This window comes from Conger conger, chromosome 1 (assembly GCF_963514075.1).
Source record: "Conger conger chromosome 1, fConCon1.1, whole genome shotgun sequence".
NCBI lineage: Eukaryota > Metazoa > Chordata > Actinopteri > Anguilliformes > Congridae > Conger > Conger conger.
Genome location: NC_083760.1, coordinates 17,801,925 through 17,819,933, shown reverse-complemented (window position 1 = coordinate 17,819,933; position 18,009 = coordinate 17,801,925). Strand labels below are relative to the sequence as shown.

At 42.7% G+C, this 18,009-nt stretch overlaps 2 protein-coding genes across 4 annotated transcripts in view; both read left to right on the top strand.

Annotated features, from left to right (window-relative positions):
* Positions 1 to 128: 128 nt before the first annotated feature.
* zfyve21 (zinc finger, FYVE domain containing 21) lies at positions 129 to 11,779 on the top strand. 2 transcript variants are annotated; one of them, XM_061218923.1, is made up of 8 exons: positions 129 to 289; positions 4,077 to 4,127; positions 4,824 to 4,992; positions 6,213 to 6,288; positions 6,587 to 6,678; positions 7,026 to 7,079; positions 9,479 to 9,609; positions 10,284 to 11,779. In XM_061218923.1, the coding sequence occupies exons 1-8, from the start codon at positions 164 to 166 to the stop codon at positions 10,317 to 10,319; spliced, it is 735 nt and encodes a 244-aa protein (XP_061074907.1). In that variant the 5' UTR covers positions 129 to 163; the 3' UTR covers positions 10,320 to 11,779. The 2 variants fall into 2 exon arrangements, with proteins under 2 accessions (XP_061074907.1, XP_061074917.1); XM_061218933.1 differs by lacking the exon at positions 7,026 to 7,079.
* Positions 11,780 to 12,680: 901 nt separating this feature from the next.
* LOC133132555 (transcription factor IIIB 90 kDa subunit-like) overlaps positions 12,681 to 18,009 on the top strand; it is a 64,635-nt gene continuing 59,306 nt past the window's right edge. The window contains exons 1-2 of one of the 2 annotated variants that reach the window (XM_061248040.1): positions 12,681 to 12,902; positions 13,688 to 13,905. In XM_061248040.1, coding sequence (XP_061104024.1) covers positions 13,722 to 13,905 — 184 coding nt within the window. In that variant the 5' untranslated portion in view covers positions 12,681 to 12,902; positions 13,688 to 13,721. Of the gene's footprint in view, positions 12,903 to 12,992; positions 13,070 to 13,687; positions 13,906 to 18,009 lie in introns of those variants that run through there. The other variant, XM_061248032.1, reaches the window with a different exon arrangement.

Sequence of the window (18,009 nt, the reverse complement as noted above, 5' to 3'; positions counted from 1 at the left end):
TGGGGTTAGAATAATAAACGAATATTTTTATTGGCCTCTGTTCTATTTTTTTCATGACAGCCACTGAAACGAACTCTACGTAGTTTGATTGGCTCAAAGTCGTGTCAATCAATGGACGTTCTAAATCGCATACGGGCGGGGAGGAGGACAGCTGGATGGAAAAATGTCCTCCGTGCCTGATGGCAAGAAACTGGTCCGTAGTCCGAGTGGACTTCGTATGGTTCCCGAGAATGGAGCATTCAACAGTCCATTTTCACTAGACGAGCCGCAGTGGGTGCCGGACAAAGAAGTGAGTTTGGAAAACAAAGCATGTGTCGTTTTTGTGTACTTTTTTATTTATATGAGACTCAACAGACTGGGCGTTGCATTATGAAGCTAGCAAAAGATTCACGTAGCTAGCTAGCTAACCAGTTAGCTTTGTTGTCTATCATCGGTATCCAGTTAGATAGCAAGTAAGCGCTTGCAAGCTATGCATTAAGGTAAGCTAGTAAGAGATGCCTTCCATATGGTTTGTTAAATTTGCTTTCCAGCAAAATTGGCATGGTACAACTTTCATAAGACAAACTGCATGGTTTGCGATATTAGCTAGGTAGCTGTGTTTTTAGTTTTGATGGACTCAACTTTTGCAACCACGAAAAAGCGAGATTGTACTTCATAGTAGCTAGCTGTCACGCTGATGTGACTACACTAGGATACACAGAGAAACAATACAATAGCCAGCTAGCCAGCTAGTTATGTCATGCGATCAGCAATGCCTGGGATTGTCCTGCCACGAATCATGGTTTGAACGGTTGCCAACTGGCTAGAATAGCAAACAAATAAGCAGTACTTTATTTTGTCTTGTTTACAAATGTCAAGTTCCAGTGTCCCGGGTGGCTGTCTGTCGCCAGGCACTGAACATCAACGATCATTCTAAACGCTAACTATAGCTAACTGTCACATTGCGAAGGGCTAAAGCTGGTTCTAAACTGACCTGAGACATCCGCCTCATAGCCGATCGACAGCTAATGTGTCCAAGATAGCTAACGTTAGTTGGCAATGGTATCGTGGCCCTAGTATAGCTAACGTTGCATCATTTGAATTAGCTACACTATTTACTATTTAAAATGACAGAAACAAGAGTTTTGCGTCAGCATCAGACACAGACAAGACAGATCTTTTCTCAACCTAATAACTATTAGTAGGCTACTGAACTCAGTGGTTGTGTTATTTTTTTTCAGTGTTCTTCTGAACTGAAAATTATTACTGCAGAATCTGGGTTAAGGGTTTTAGTCCATGCTATTTCTCTTCTCACTCTGAGCTATAAGTTAATGGTCTGAAATTTGAAGTCACATGACTTGTGCAATATGAAAACATGGGTCATGGATTGTCAGGCCTGTTATTTTATGCATCTGTGAAGACTGTTTTTTTTTTTTTTGGTCATGTCATGATTTTATAGTGTTTCTCTTTACGGAAGTGCACATGGACATCTGAGGTCAAGTCCATATACAGGGAAGGAAGGAACTTAGACTTGCATGTGTAATCACTTCGAGTCAGCCTGTTTATTCCTGGTCTCGATTGACTTCCAGTGTATTTTTCACCATCGGACCCCTATGTGTTGATTATTGTTGGTGACTTTTGTTGTGCTTTGCTATTCAGGCTGATATTTCTTTGTTTTTGGCCCTACATTTTGTTTCAGCGGGAGGAATTGGAGTTGGGTAACATGCACTTTGTAATTGGGTCATAGGGTTTGAAAAGTCTGTCTGTTTATCTCCTGAGATTCTTGATATGCTTGAATGCATAAACAAATTGCACTCCACTGTGAAACACTGGTCAGTGTCAGAAACACACTTTCACTGTTTCAGCTGCTTTCATAGGATTGTAGGTACAACTTGTTCAGTCAGAGGTGGGAGGTCCAAGGGTCAAGAAAACAAAAGTCCTGCCAAGTGTTTCTTCCACCCATTAACTCAGCCAGCTGATTTCACATATTAGTTCTACCTGCCAGCTGAAGAATTGTGCTTATTAGCAATTCCAGGTGATTGGAACAAAATACCGTTTACTTTCTGATGTCAGAATGTGGATTTTCCACCTCTGTGTTCAGTTGGAAAGATGAACCTTGGTGTGGTTCCAGGGTCACATCTGGAAATTCAGTATCTCTGCGCGCTTGTTTATGTGCGGCGGTTAAACGGAGCCAGGCTTGGCAGCCCTCCCAATCGACAGCCTTGTTTTTATGGCAAATCCAACTCCTGCTGTAAGGCTGTCCAGGGATAAGAAATCAGGCCTGCCAGCTTCAAATGGCATAGAGGAGGGCTTGAGGAGTGGCTGCGTGGCACAGTGAGCTCCATCTGGCTGTGTGTATGTATGTAGGTGTTTGTTTATCTGTGTCTATGTGTCGTGCCTGGCACAGAAAGTAGCCTTTCAGGCTTCCCCTTCCTATTCAGACGACAGGCGGTAGGGCGAGCTGGATGTAGCTGTCCACAGAGAGACCGCAGTCATGTGACTGCCCAAGTGTCATACTATCACTGCCGCTCATATGGACATCCACTAATTCTGATTTTATGACCTTCCTCTTTGAATGTGCTTTTGCCTTTTAGCAAGTAGGTGTGTATTTAACTGAATGAAACATGCTTTGCCTTTTTAATGTTGAATTTGTATTGTTTTGTTTCATCTTGTTCTTCACCCTGGGACGTTTAATGTGAAGAGCACTATATTAAAATGCAATTGTTTGATTTAACATTTTTGTGTCAATGCCTTTTTTTAATGCTTTTTATTCACCTTGTTTTAAATTTATTTTAATTTTCTATCTAATAATTAAACAATTCTTTAAAATTTTGTACAAGGCACAGCTGTTTTTTATGAATGTGCCATGATTGCGATGTCCAGATGTGTGGGAGTTGACCTCTCCAATTTTGCTTAAACTTTGTGTAAATGTTCTTTATATATATTCAATAATATATAATTGGAGTTTTGGCATTAAAGCAGGGAAAAACCTGAAAGCGTGTATTCTGACACAATTTTCTGTCTACTTTCCAATTATGAAATCCGATTTTCATAATACTGCTCAGAAAAGAAGTTGTGCTCATTCAGAAATACAAAATCATGCCGCTTGGCAGTTTATTTTCAATATTTGATGGCAGCAAAAACAACCACAGCCACAAGGAAAATTGAGTCAAATGGATAAGAGACTGAGACTGTGTGTGAAAATCCCAGGAGATCAGCAGTTTCTGAGATACTCAAACCACCCTGTCCGGCACCAACAATTATTCCATAGTCAAAGTTGCTTAGATCACATTTCTTGCCCATTCTGACCTTTGGTCTGTAAAACAGCTGAACCTCTTGACCATGCCTGCATGCTTGTATGTATTTTGTTGATTGGCTGATTAAATTTTTGCATTAGCAAACTAGTGTACAGGTCTACCTAATAAAGTGCTCACTGAGTGTAGATGCTTTAAAATAATTATATATAAGTACAGCAAAGGCAACTTGACTGGAGGCAGGTAAAAGTGAAAGTGAAAGTAACACCGGAGTTGTGCATTGTGGCTGCATTTGTGGCTATATTTAGTGTATTTGCTTTCTTGGGCTGTATATCGTTATGTCAAGATAAGTTGTAGCCCCAGTTTCGTTAGCCCAGTGTCGGTAGTCTCCCAGCCTTACCTAATTCGCATGTTGAAACTTTAAAGTCCTTTTTCTCAAAAACATGGTTTGGCCCACTCAAAATTAAACAGGACACAACTCCCTTGATATATGGAGGAGAGAGATGTCTTTGGTCAACTCAAAATACATTTTAGGTCAATACGACTGATTTTGATAGAGCAGGTCACAAATGTGAGAAGTGTATTTAGTCTTTGTATAATCAGGTTCAGGGAAGGTGACATTGAAGCATTCAAAATTTTGAAAGCAATTATAGATCACAGAAGCCATTTCATGCTAATTGCAGTTAACAGAACCAGAGGTGGAAATGAATTTAAAGTGAATATCAGACCATAACTATGCACTGTGATTGTTGTTTGTTTTCTTATAATTGTGTGTTTTCTTAAATTGCTTGAATTGAACTATTAGCAAATCAATCATTGTGTAATTCTCTGTTCCTTTTTCAGTGTCCAAAATGCATGCAGTGCGATGCGAAATTTGACTTTATCACCCGAAAGGTAAGAACTACTTCATAATCCAGTGGTTCCCAACCCTGTTCTTGGATATCTATAGTCCTTTTGTTTTTCATTTCAACCCAAAATTGGTACACCTGATTCTACTAATACGCAGCTATACAGGATGAGCAGTGCTTTGTTAGGGTGGGACTGAACCTTTGGGATGGTAGATCTCCAGGAAAATGTTTGGGAACCGCTATTAGGATCCCTGCATTGCTATACAATAAGTCACTGTCACGCAATGAATTCCACGTCCGAGATCTCCCACAGTCGGTGAGTAGATACCCAGGTGCTGTTCCTATTGGCTGCTCTAGTGTATATAGTTTAGTCTCTCCCAGTCAGTTTCCTCCGTAATTACTGTACATTTCCACATTTAGCTAAAGCTCTTATGCAGAGTGGCTTGCACAGATTAAAGCTGTGCATACAATCAATTTGTACAGTTGGGATATTTTTACTGAAGCAATTGAGAATAAACACCTTGCTCCAGGGTGCATTGGCAGTACCTGAGAGCTCCCTCACCGTTATACCACATTACCACTCCCTGGGTGACAGTCCTTTGACAGTCCGTTGCTCAGTTATTACAGGGTATCTGATCATTTCATAGTGGGGTTGAGGGTTGGTCAGTGTTGAAGTGAATTGTGGGTACACGATGACAGCTGAAGGTCCTGTTTAAGCATCCCTGCTCCCCCCCCCCCTCAGCACCACTGCCGGCGCTGTGGGAAGTGCTTCTGTGACAAGTGCTGCAGTAAGAAGGTGGCTCTCCCACGGATGTGCTTCGTGGACCCGGTGCGGCAGTGCGCGGAGTGCGGCCTGGTCTCCCAGAAGGAGATGGAGTTCTACGACAAGCAACTCAAAGTGCTTATGGCTGGTGAGTATGCGCTGATGTTGCATACTCCGTGGTATTAGAGTAGAGCTTTTTTTTTTTTTTAAACAAAACATCAGGCATTGACTTCATGCCTACACGCATCACCATCTTCTTCCTGGCTTTAGCATCTCCATCATTGGTGGCATAGTACACATTTGTGCAGATAGCTGTGAAATCATAGAATATATCCACATTCGTGTGGAGGCTAAGTGATTATAGATTTTAACGTAAATACTCAGAGAAACCACTTCTTTCCTCAGTGTGGTGGTCCTCCCTGGACAGCCCGTCTCTCCCAAACTGGGGGATTATAAATAGGCCCTGCCCCTGGGGTCTTCCACCCCACAGCGCCCCTGCCTTAATGAAAAATCCATTAGTGCACTGGGCTGCCCGGCCTGGTCAGACAGGGCTCAGAGCAGGCACCCTGACGTTGAGTGCTGGGATTAAGACCTGCTAAAAGCCTTCAATCTGCAGCTGTCTCTGAGCTGGCCTGGGACTGGCGCTCCATTAACTCTGGAGGTGCTGGTGCGTGGTGATGCGCTGCCCTCGTGGTCTTTTTCGTGGCCTGTCTCCATCTCTATCTGAGTCCGGCTCTGTGCGATCGCAGAGTGAGTGCACGTACTGTATGCCGCATGAAAAACACGCTGCTGTGCCGAGTCTGTGAGCATTGGCCCCAGGCATAGAAACCTCTGCATTTACATAGTAAACATTTAATTTACTGACCGAAGAATTGTTTTCAGATCTAGACATTAAACTTTAAACTAGGGTTGCTGAATGCCATTCCTGGTAGGTTGGCTTTCATTCCAAGCAATTATTCAGGCTTACATTTCTAAGATTCTGTACATACCAATGCTGGTTCACTTCTGCATTGGACCGCAATAAAGGTTTTTCCAATAAGGGTGCGGTACATGTGCTGCCTGTAAATATGGCTTGTGCCTTCATGTCAGCGCAGATGGGTTATTTAATAATTCAGAACATAAATTGCTGTGACATCCAAAAAATAGACCTGACCTCATTATTAGGGTTATAAACTTAGATTTCCCCATATTGTACCTGTAGGGCATTGCAATTGCTCTAGCTTCCTCTGACTGTCTGCCTGCATCAGTTGGATAAAATAGTCGATTTTCTATTAGTAGGTCAAATTGGTATCAAATGTTGCTAAAAGTCTATAATCTGTGATTAAATTTGTTGTTAAATTTGTAATATTGTTCCTCCTTTCTGAATAGGCGGTACGTTCCTGGCCACCTTGGGCACATCAGAGAAGTCGGAGACCATGGTGTGTCGTCTCTCTAATAACCACAGGTACCTGAGATGTTTCAGGGACTGAAGGACTTTAAGTACTAAAATATTAATTTCAGAGTTTCTGCTGAAAGATAAATTGTGATCCGAAGGAACAGCTTCAACTTAACAAAGTCTGCTAGTTTAAAAATTGAGATTAAACTAGTTTATTTTTCTTCTCTCTGCGGAAAGGGCAACTGCCTGCCACAGTTCAGTGTGCTACCTGTAAACCTGGTGCACTTCCTGGTCTTCGTGTGCTTTTTATCCGGTGCCAGGCTGTGTCCAGGGCGTGTTTTGTGGCCTAATTGTTTTGTTTCCTCAGGTATCTCTTCCTGGATGGGGAAAGCCACTTTGAGGTGGAGCTCTCTCGGATTACAAGCATGCAGGTCCTGACTGAGGGCTTCACCCCGGGAGGTAAGACTTGCCCCCGGACCCCAGTGTCTGTTCCTGGGAGTGTAGCGAAAGGCACAGGGCCTGGGGGCCTCCTGAGGGAAGCCGTCCAGACGAGTCCCACTTCCTGTGGCCAAACTTCAACATTTCTGTGCTGCAGCAATTCATTCAGTCTACTTTAGGAAATGTTTAACACTACATTTGTGATGTTGATGATGTTAACAAACCTTAAGTCCCGTGTACTAGATCACCTGCGTAGGGTGTGTAAAAGCTGCATTCTGGATCGAACAGTGTGCACCAGGGCTTTGGTGTTCTGAATAACCCTTCTCTCTCACTGTCTCTGGGCTGCCTGTCTTCTCTTCTGGGCTCAGAGAAAGACATTCACACTTACACCAGTCTGCTGGAGAGTCAGTATATATCAGAAGGTCAGCACTCTTTCTCTGTCTCTCTCCCTCTGAGACTCGTCGATGTTCATCCTGTTCATCGATTCCAAGTCCCTCTCATGCTGCTGCTTTTAAAGAGGTGTGCCGTCCTATTTCAGCATAGCCAAATTCCTTTACTGCATTCCCCTCATAAATCTATTAGGACAGTGACAACGCTCACTTCCCTGAAAGGGAAAGATTGATTTTGTATTCAAACTTCACCTCACTTCTGTGTAGTAATTTGGAAACACAGCGTGGAATTGCTCTGTTACTCTATGACTTTTGAATCAAAATCAATATACACTCACTGAGCAATTTATTAGGTACACCTACTTATGCAATTATCTAATCAGCCAATCATGTGGCAGCAGTATTGCTTACTGTGTGCATCCCTTCATGGCCTCAATGTACCCATGTTCTAATAGCTACTTTCACCATGATAATGCACCTCACTGAATGAGTTCAGTGTTTTTCAGTGGCTTTCCCTGTCACCAAATCTGAATCCAATAGAACACCTTTGGGATGGTGTAAAATGGGAGATTTGACAAATCTGCACAAATTGCACAGAATCTCAAAGGAATGTTTCCAATATCTTGTAGAATCCATGCCACAAACAATTAAGGCTGTTCTGAGAGCCATGGGAGGCCCTACCCAGTATTAGTATACTGTTCCTAATAAAGTGCTTGGTGAGTGTATATTTGGTTTAGACTCTTTTCATCTGCCATCTTAGCCGGGTCAGAAAATCCCATACAAATGTTTCTGGTGGCAATTTCGGGCTTCTTCTGTCTATATACAGATTTGATTTGCCTACTCTATAATAACGTGAAAAGTTTTAGAGTTTTAGTTAAATTTGACAGTCTTTCATAGACTCTTCTGCATAAGTGGTGTTTTGATTTAATTGTCCCTGATAAAGCCCCTGTGTTGAGGATCAATGGCTATCTCTTTAAAAGTGCCTCCTGCATGCCTCTTGGCTCTTATCGTGTGATTTTTGTGGCATTCACCTTCAGGTGCTGGGCAGCTTGTGTTGTGTGACCTGCATATAGTCCAGTATTTTTATATCCCATGCTTAATACAAATATACAGTACAGTCCAGAAGTATTTTGACAGTGGAACAATTTCTATTTTTGGCTCTGAACTCCAGCTCATTGGATTTGAAATGAAACGGTAGGATAAAGTGCATTTTGTCTCCTTTAATTTACCACGTGTGGGAGCTATACATGCCCGAACTATAACACCCCCCCCCCCCACCACCACCACCATGTTTCACAGGTGAGAGGGGGGAGTGCTTTGATCCTCATCTGCCCACAAGACCTTTTTTCCAGAACTCTACAGGCTTTTTTAGGTGGTACTTGAAAACTGTAACCTGGTTGTTCTGTTAGCTAGTGGTTTGTATCTCACACCTAGCGAGTAGTGACACTAAGACCTAAAGCTCTTTCTTACAATTTGGTCCCAATCTGGACGGAGCAATCGGGAGCCTGCAAGACCTATAATGTACACCCGCCCCAAAAATGGTGATGTAATTCCTACACTGATCACTTGATATGGATGTAAATACCTGTACTTTAACCTCATTTTTCATTTCAAATCCAAGGTGCTGGAGTAAAGAACTGAAATTGTAGCACTGTCACAAGACTGCACTGGATGTGTCATGGGTCCCGCTGAAGACCTCATGGCACTCTGGATCCAACTGCTACTACGGAATATTCACAGATAAAATTTTATGTGATGTACTAGAAGTGCTTGAAAGTGTTGTCATCTCATTTTAGTTTTTGGTGTTTTTTACTGAATATTTTAGAACCGTCATCTACAAAATATGCGGCACTGAATATTTTCCTGACAAATATTTTTTGTCCTGTATATTTTGCCGCTGAGGAAACTTTTGTTTCTTTTCACTATTTTGCTCTAGGATTTAAAGATGAGCTGAAATAAAAAACAAATGTCCTCAATTTAGAAAATTATTCATAATCATGCGATCACAACTTAAAAGTATAAATTCCATCAAATTGTAATACTTTTGTGTTTTCACACCTAAGCTTTTTTCAGTCCGCTTCCTGGAAAACAATTTGAATTTCATCGTGTACCAGTGGATGTTTATGTCTGTCAATTTTCAGTTTACCTCCAATATCCTTTATGCATCCTCATTTGACGTCCTCCTCCTTATTTAACGTCGGTCAAATCGACCGCGTATTTCATTCGCGTATACGTCATATCGCGGAAGTTAGTGCTGCTCTAACTTCCGTTTCATTTAGTCTTTAAGGCATTTTTTCCTAGTATTCTTGCTTGTGTACCACAAATGTATCAAACTATTTACAATATGGCTAGTTCATTGGTAGTGTTGTAAGGACATTTGTTTTGTGTATGTGTCTGTGTACGTGTATGTGTACCTGTACATGTATGTACAGGTGGAAACCCCAGAGCCAGTGGCATGCTGCTCCAATACAAGACAGTGGGCTCTCTGGACCAGCAGCAGTTGCGCATGGAGGCTGCAGATGACAAGAAGGTTGCATCCGCCTGGCTGGCTGCCATGCACAAGGTAACATGCCAGGCCACTCTGACTGTGCACTCTGTCTATAATCTGCAGTTCCCTCTACAGCTCTTACCTCTCCAGTCCAAGTCATTTGAAGCACACTTCATCTCCAGTGTTCATTATTCCCTCATATAGATGCAGTTGCATTTTTAAGCCCAGCCCATCGCTGTAGCATCCGCTGTAAGTAAATCTTGGAGGTGCAGACGTCCTCCAAAGAGCTGCTGCTGCTTTTCACTCTGCAGTTAACCTGCTAAGCTGCACAGTGCGGGTGACAGCTGAGTCATGTCACTGTGTGATGAGGGAACATTCTGCCATGCAAATCTCCCTTCCTGAGTTATACTATGGCCAAATTAGACAACTCCCTTTCGGACTCTAGGCCACATTTGGCACTAACAAGACCAGGGCTCGATTCTTGGCCCGGACCAAAAGCAGGAAAAGCATATATTATATAGCAGGTTCTTTTCTGACATTTGTCAAGCACTTTATTACATCTCAACAGTTTGGGAACCCCTGATCTAGAGCACATCATTTTGCAAACGTACAGTTCCATGCTTTGTGATGTTGTAAAATGGTGTGGTTGTGTTGTGTATCATGTACAATTTTCCCACTGGGACATTCTGTGTTAAAGTTTTCATTATGAGTATGTACTGACCTCTACCTCTGTTCTCTACTCCCAATAGGCTGCAAAACTGCTGTATGAATCGCGGGATCCCTGACATGGCGATGAGACGGAAGGGGAGAGCTCAGACCAAGTGTTTCCTGCTGTTCAGTCTCACATGTATTCTGAAATGCCTACAGTCTGTTTACTCTGCTTTCTGTTCCCACTTCAGGCAGAATGGATCTCTGGTTGTCAGTGCTCTTGAGATCCACAGGTATTTACTGACTCTAGTGCAATATATACGTTTAATAAATGCTTTAAATGTAGTCTCACTTATTGGATTTTGTAAAAACTATTTTGTTAAATATTCCTATTTTAACACAATGAAGACGCAGTGTACTACATACTTTTTACTGCTGAAGTATTTACTATAGTTTTTCTAGCATTCATGTATGTTGGTTTTTCCGACACTAAGGGGTGAATTTAATATTTTATTTCATGGAATGAGTGGGTGTTTTCCCAAGCAAGCAAGGTTGTGATTTTTTTCTTTTTCTTTTTAAATTTTGTTTTAAGAAGTGCGCTGCTAAACCCCTTCAAACTACAAACAACTTCTAAAACCTGTGCTCAGCTCTCTGAAAGGATGATGTGAAGTTATAATGCTATACAAATACATTTGGTTTGTGTGCATTTAACCAAGTCAGTATTCTGCCACCTCACACCAAATACCAACAAATATTTCTTTTCATAAATGTCTTTGATATAGCTTGGTCAATTTGAATTTCCAGGTGGGATCAAAAAATAAAGCCATGACATAAAATGTTCCCATGATAACCAAGGTTTGTCATAAATAATTTTGTAACAAGTTGTTTTTTTGATTGGGGGATGTCATCAAATAAAATGTCCTACTATTACAGCTGTCCGCACCAAAAGTGTTGTGATTCTAAACTAGTAACACATTTCTTTGATAAGAGGCATGTTTAAAGGTGTTTGCTAGATGTGGATAATGTGGCATTATGTGTTGCAGTGCACCAGTATGTATGTTATGTCAGATTGTGGGGTTAATTGTCTTCACTGGACTTGCCAGGCTTTTCTTTTGAGATTGATATATTGTTTGATACGACTGGGTGTCCTTTTCCCGAAGAAAAAAACGTTTTTTTGTATTTAGTCAGGGACTTTGTTCTTGAAGCTTCCGTATAATTCTAAAGCATTATCAATTAGGTATCATGAAGTTCTTCTCCTCACATGAGCCTCTCCCTGGTACAAGAATGCAGTTTGACCTGGGAGGACTAGAGGGCATTGAAACCTCAGTAAGAAAGTACCTGCATTCAGATTAGTATTCAGTTGCAGAGTATAGGTAAAAACAAAAAAACTTAATTGCAGTAAAAAGGTAGTCACAGATAGGAGATGTTGCATAAATACAGTCAGAAATAGTTTTGTAACACTTTGCTATCTCTGATTTCCAGATTTTTTTTACAGTACTTGTCTTACGGTAATTTTATTATAGTTTACACATGTATGTGCATACAATGTTCAATTTTGTTATATTATCCTAACTCAAATTAAAGACAGTTATTTGTATCCACATGTTTTTGTGTTTCTTTTTCCATTCACACACACACACACACACACACACACACACACACACACACACACACAAAACCAAGCTATTCAATCCAGTTTTATTTCTAGAAAGATTAAACACTTTGGTGTGTTCAAAATCAGTGTTCAATATATTTGATTAATTTAACTCCCTTTAAATGTAAATGTCTGTATAATACAAGCGTGCGCCACCTGTGCCCTGAAGAACAGCATGGTCTGCTAGTTTTTGTTTATAAAGTCGCTTAAGCGGTTCAGACCCACGAAAAATAGCTCAACGTCCCCTACTCTATGCATAAATCCATTCATATAAAATCGTTTGGATTGTGCAACAATTGCTATAATGGTCGCTCTAAAATGAAATATCTGTCTTCGAGGCATAATGTTTTTCATATTCGAGTAACCGGCCACCAAATGCATGCAAGAATCCAAGAATCATCTTGTTTATGTAACTTTTTTTAAAGTACTTTATTACGCCGACAATATTTCTTTTATGAAACGTCACTCTCCCGTTACCATTCCACCCATGACATTATTCACGTTATTGACGAGTGAATGCGCAGCTCATATAATGAACTGATGCTCGTGAACTCAACATGACCAGACCACGTTTCAACTTACGTCATCCAATGACTCGGCCCGCAAGAACTTGGGATTCTGACACAGGGGGGTACTAGTACGGCCATATTAAGAATGATTTGAAACCATTGACATGCTAAGTAATGTTATCCCCTTAAAAAAAATTGTTTACAAATACACACGTACAGTCTTCTCAATACTTGAAATAACGTGAATACAAAATACATTTTCAAATAAATATGAATGATTGTCACCCTGTGGATAATATTATTTGGGACGTTCCTCTTCTGTACGCAGAGACACATGTCTGTAAAGCTCCGGAGAATCCAATACCGATTTCTGAATGGATAGCTGTGATGTAGTGTGTTCAGTTAAAACTGAAACGCACAATACACACGAGTTATTATTTCAGCCATAACCACGTAGCAAGTTTTTGGCTACACAAGGCCAGGAGTTTCCTACCTGAACCCCGTGAGCATACCTGCCAGTTTGTATTTGCATGAGTGGATTTGCGGATTCTGCACCGGTACGTATTGAACATTTTTGCACTTATTAACGACATCATTATAGTAAAATTGAAGCATTTTCCCCTTTGTCTCCCTAACATCGATTGAGTAAGAACTACGCTGATTTAGGCTGATGTGATTTCTTCGAAGTGGCAAGTTGTTAGCTGTATAGCATGCCGCCTGCTGTGTAAGTTAGCTAGCAAACCGGAGGCGTGGACGTTTATTTATATATTTTAAAGCATATCGGTATATCCACAACTAACTGCATTAGCCAGACATGTTGATTGCTGACAAAAAGTGCATTGCCTTGCTGGTCAATTGCATCATAGTGTACTTCGCAAGCTGCACACTCCCCGTTAGCTAGTAGGCTAGCAGCACACGAATGTACACGTTGATGGGTTGTTAACATTAACATTACAGAGCTTGCTTATTGTATCGCAGTCGCCATTTCGGACGCGTGACATAAATGAGAAATGGTGATCTTGCTGGCAAACGCTTTGACAACTCCCTATTTGACAAGCTTCAGAAAACATCTGAAACTGAATTACTTTTAGACACCTAGAACTTGATTTACAGCCAGACAGCAACCACGTGACTAGGGTGGAAAGTTGTTATATCCAGTCAGAGAGAGCACAACCACGTTGTAATGTTGAATGTGGTGAGATTTCCAAAGCAGACCTACTGGCTACCTATGTAAAAGATGGGTAGCCAGTCGACATTCTCTGTAATATAATGCTGGCAACTCCGCTGGTAGAGAGCATCCACATAACTTGACCAATACCCCTTTTCCCTGCTTTACGAACAGGTTTCTTGAGTGCTGCGGACGTAAACGTGTCATCATGAGCTCTCGCCAGTGCAAGAATTGCGGCGGCACGGACATTGACATTGACCAGGCCCGGGGCGATGCCGTCTGTATGGGCTGTGGCTCCGTGTTGGAGGACAATATCATCGTTTCAGAGGTGACATTTGTGGAGAACAGCGGAGGGGGTTCATCGGCCGTCGGTCAATTCGTCTCATCAGATGGTAAGTTCCCTGGATTTTGGCCTGGCCAGGTTCACATAGCTTTCCACCTGGAGAGGGCATCAGTGGTATCACGGCCAGGGAGCCTGGCTTTTCACCAGAGGCTGCTGGATCCGTTTGTTGGCGTATTCAGTTTGTAGGCTCGCTACATAATCCACATCTCTCCTCCAAATGTTTTGATGTATTGTGAAATTATCATGTAATTAGACAATTCTGCACTTTTGGTAAATATAAAAGCAATCCAAAAATAGGAAATGTTTGTGAACATGGTTCCCCATCTTTGGTAAAAACATTTGAAGAATACAGCTTGTCTAAGAATGGGATTGGCTACGTGAAATTGCTTCTGTGATATAATAATTCATAATTGTGAGTGAAGTAATTGCCTACAGTTACCAAAATATTTTGGACCACCGCTTGTAAACGCAAAGCCAAACTCAATACAAACCCTCAAACAGCAAAGTTCAGATGACTGTGAAGCCTGTTACTCTACAAACAGGCCAGAGATTGTGATGAATTGGTCCTAGTCTCTAGGTAAACATGGGGGGGGGGGGGGATCCAAATTGAGCTCAGTGTGTTCCCCCATCTCCTTCCCTGTCGCATAGGCCAATGTCCCACAGTTCAACAGGGCTATGTGAGGACTAGGCTTCTCCCCTGATCTTTCAGCTGACTGTGCTCGTTGGAAAATGCAGCGATGCTGGTGTTTTGTATTGGCAAATCTCTTCTTTAGACGGGATGCTCAGAGCAGTGGGAGCACTGTCAGTTGCAGTAGCCCTCTACTATAGAGCGGTCATCAATAAGAATGTCTAACCGTTTTTGGCTTTGAATTTATGTTATGTAAATGGGAGAGTAGTCGTGTTTATTACTTTGTTCCATATTCTTTGTATGCAATGACTGCTTGAAGCCTGTGACTCATAGACATCACCAAGTGCTTAATATCTTTTATGCTGATTCTCTACCAGGCCTGTACTGCAGCCATCTTCAGCTCCTGTTTGTCCTCTTTAGCACATGAAATGCATGTTCAGTTGGATTCAGATCGGGTGACTGATTGGCCAGTGAATAATTTTCCAGCTTTGGGCTTTTGTTACTTGCTTTTGATCAGTACAACACTCCTTACATCCCACCTCCCGACCACCTGTCCTCTTGACCCCATCCCCTCTCCCCTTCTACAATATATCTCTAATGACATTCTCCCTTTTCTCTCCTCTCTAATCAACACCTCCCTCTCTTCTGGCAACATGCCCTCTTCCCTGAAGAGGGCCAGAATCACTCCCCTGCTCAAAAAACCTACTCTTGACCCCTCTGTTCTGAACAACTACCGGCCCGTCTCTCTTCTTCCCTTTCTATCTAAAACTCTGGAACAGGCGGTCTGCTCCCAACTGTCCACTTATCTTCTTCACAACAATCTCCACGATCCCAACCAGTCTGGCTTCAAGAGTGGCCACTCCACTGAGACCGCCCTGCTCGTTGTCACTGAGGCACTCCACTCTGCTAAAGCCAAATCCCTCTCCTCTGTCCTCATCTTCCTCGACCTGTCGGCCGCCTTCGATACAGTCAACCATGAAATTCTGCTCTCATCGCTGTCTGGGATGGGTGTCACAGGGTCTGCACTTGCTTGGTTTTCCTCCTACCGCTCTGGTCATTCCTACCAGGTGACTTGGAGGGGCTCAGTCTCTGACCCTCACCCCCTACAAACTGGAGTCCCGCAGGGCTCAGTTCTTGGTCCTCTCCTCTTCTCGCTATACACTGTAGGGGTCCTCGCACGGGACTCCAAATAACGCAGGGATTTTACTCTCTACGAAACCGGGGCGCCAGTTAAACGTTGTGTAGCAGTATAACTGCAAAAAGTAATCGGTCTCATAAAATTACTATTATCAGAAATATCTAACCACAAATTTTGTATTTTAATTAATAATTAAAATAACCAATATTAATGATTAAACATACCAATAACCTGAAGGTTGGAAGTTCTTCGAAAGACTGCTTTAACTCAGCTCTCATGTCTATGTGATTCCAAAACGGACACCGGGGTTTAATAAAATATATTTATTAAACAAACGTAAAACACAGAACAGATAAACTAACGGGAAGTTAGTAAGGAAATTTAGTTGGGTATGTGTGTGTGCGTGTGTGTGTGTGTCGCAAGCGCGCGTGTCGCTTGAACAAAGGAAAGGTAAAAGTGGGAGTAGCTAGCTTGAGTAAGCTAGAGTTCTGGGTGTGGTAATGAGTTAGAGTTAGCTGTGAGATGGGACTACTTGAGTAGTTTTACTCTATATATGCGCAAAAGACGGCGAATCAATTCACGTACATATATATGTAGCTAACCAAACACATTACAATAGTAGGATGGTCAATATTGAAACACAGATTCACAAAAACAGTTAAGACTAAACTAAACACTGGCTATGCCTGAATGTTTGTTCTCTTACTGAGTCCATACGCATTGGATCCAAAAGACGTGCTGTCCTTATAGGAGCCGCGATGGTGCTGTGAATGCGTGTCCTGGAGAGATGCACAGGTCTTAGCCGCGCACTGTCGTCTGGTCCACTCGGTTGCTGGAAGGATGTTCGCTTGTCCTTTTTCCGGGTGGAAAAGTTTGTTGCTGTTGTTCGATGGTGAGCTTTGGAGGGGTAAACTGATGTAGCGTTCCGCGTACACCAGTTTCCACTTGCTATAGGCCACGAAATTACCGCAAGGTAACTGGGTGTGTCCGTAGGCCTGGTAGTGCGTTGTGCAGCATTCAGCCTCTGTCCGAGTCTCGGAGCAGATGAGCTGAAGCGAATGGCCAAAAAGGGTGCGTCGAAGAGAAGAATCAGAAGAATCAGAAGAAGCAGAAGAGAGATCCCAAGAAGGTGTCTTGCTCTTATACGGGACCGTTTATTGCTCCCGCCATTACGGGATTGGCTGAACCAAGTTAGATGTCATTCGTGGTGGACGTCGCAGAATTTTCCTGTGGGAATGTGGAAGTTGTAGTCCCTACAACACTATGTCTCTTGGTTCTCTTATCTCTTCCCATGGCTTTTCTTACCACTCTTACGCCGATGACACCCAACTCTTTATTTCCTTCCCCCCCGATACCCAGGTCACCACCATTTTCCACCACCTGAAGCTTAACCTTGCCAAAACTGATCTTCTCTACGTCCCTGCTAAATCATCTCCGACAATCAACCTCTCACTCACTGTTGAGGACTTTGTAGTTTCCTCCTCCTCTACGGCAAAGAATCTTGGGGTGACTCTTGATAACTGCCTCACCCTGGCTCCACAAGTATCCTCCACTGCCAGAACCTGCAGGTTCTTTCTCTACAATACATGCTGTATCTGCCATCTCCTGATGGAGAAAGCCACCCAGCTCCTAGTCCAGGCGCTCGTCATTTCCCGCCTGGATTACTGCAACTCCTCCTAGCCGGTCTCCCAGCTTGTGCCATCAAGCCCCTCCAGCTGGTCCAGAATGCTGCAGCCCGCCTGATCACCAGTCAGCCCAGGTCGGCTCATGTCACCCCGCTCCTCATTGGCCTCCACTGGCTTCCTATTGCCGCACGCATCCGATTCAAGGCCCTAGTGTTGGCATTTCAGGCTGCTAAGGGGACTGCCCCACGTTACATACAATCCTTAATCACTCCCTACTCCCCAGCTAGACCACTCCGGTCTGCCAGCTCTGGTCGCCTATGGTTCCCTCTCTACGAGCACCTGGCAGTCAAGCTGCACGTTCACACCTGTTTTCCGTTCTGGTTCCTCAGTGGTGGAATGACTTGCCTACCACTGTCAGGAAAGCAGAATCCCTCCCCCTAAACACACCTTTTCAAACTGTACGTTAGTCCTCCCTCCTGATTTCCCCCGCCCCCCTTTCTGATATGCCTATCCCTCTTGTCTAACCCCCCCCTCCCCCCCAAAAAAAAGAAAAGAAATTTCACTTATGATGACTATATGTTTAGAACAACACTTCAGGTGTATTTTACTAGTTATGGATGTCATGCTTTAACTTGTGGAAGAACCTATTACATTATGGCATTTGGCAGACACTCTTATCCAGAGCGACGTACAACAAAGTGCATACCCATAACCAGGGCTAAGTGCGCTGAAAGACCCTAGAGAGAAGTACAATTTCAATTG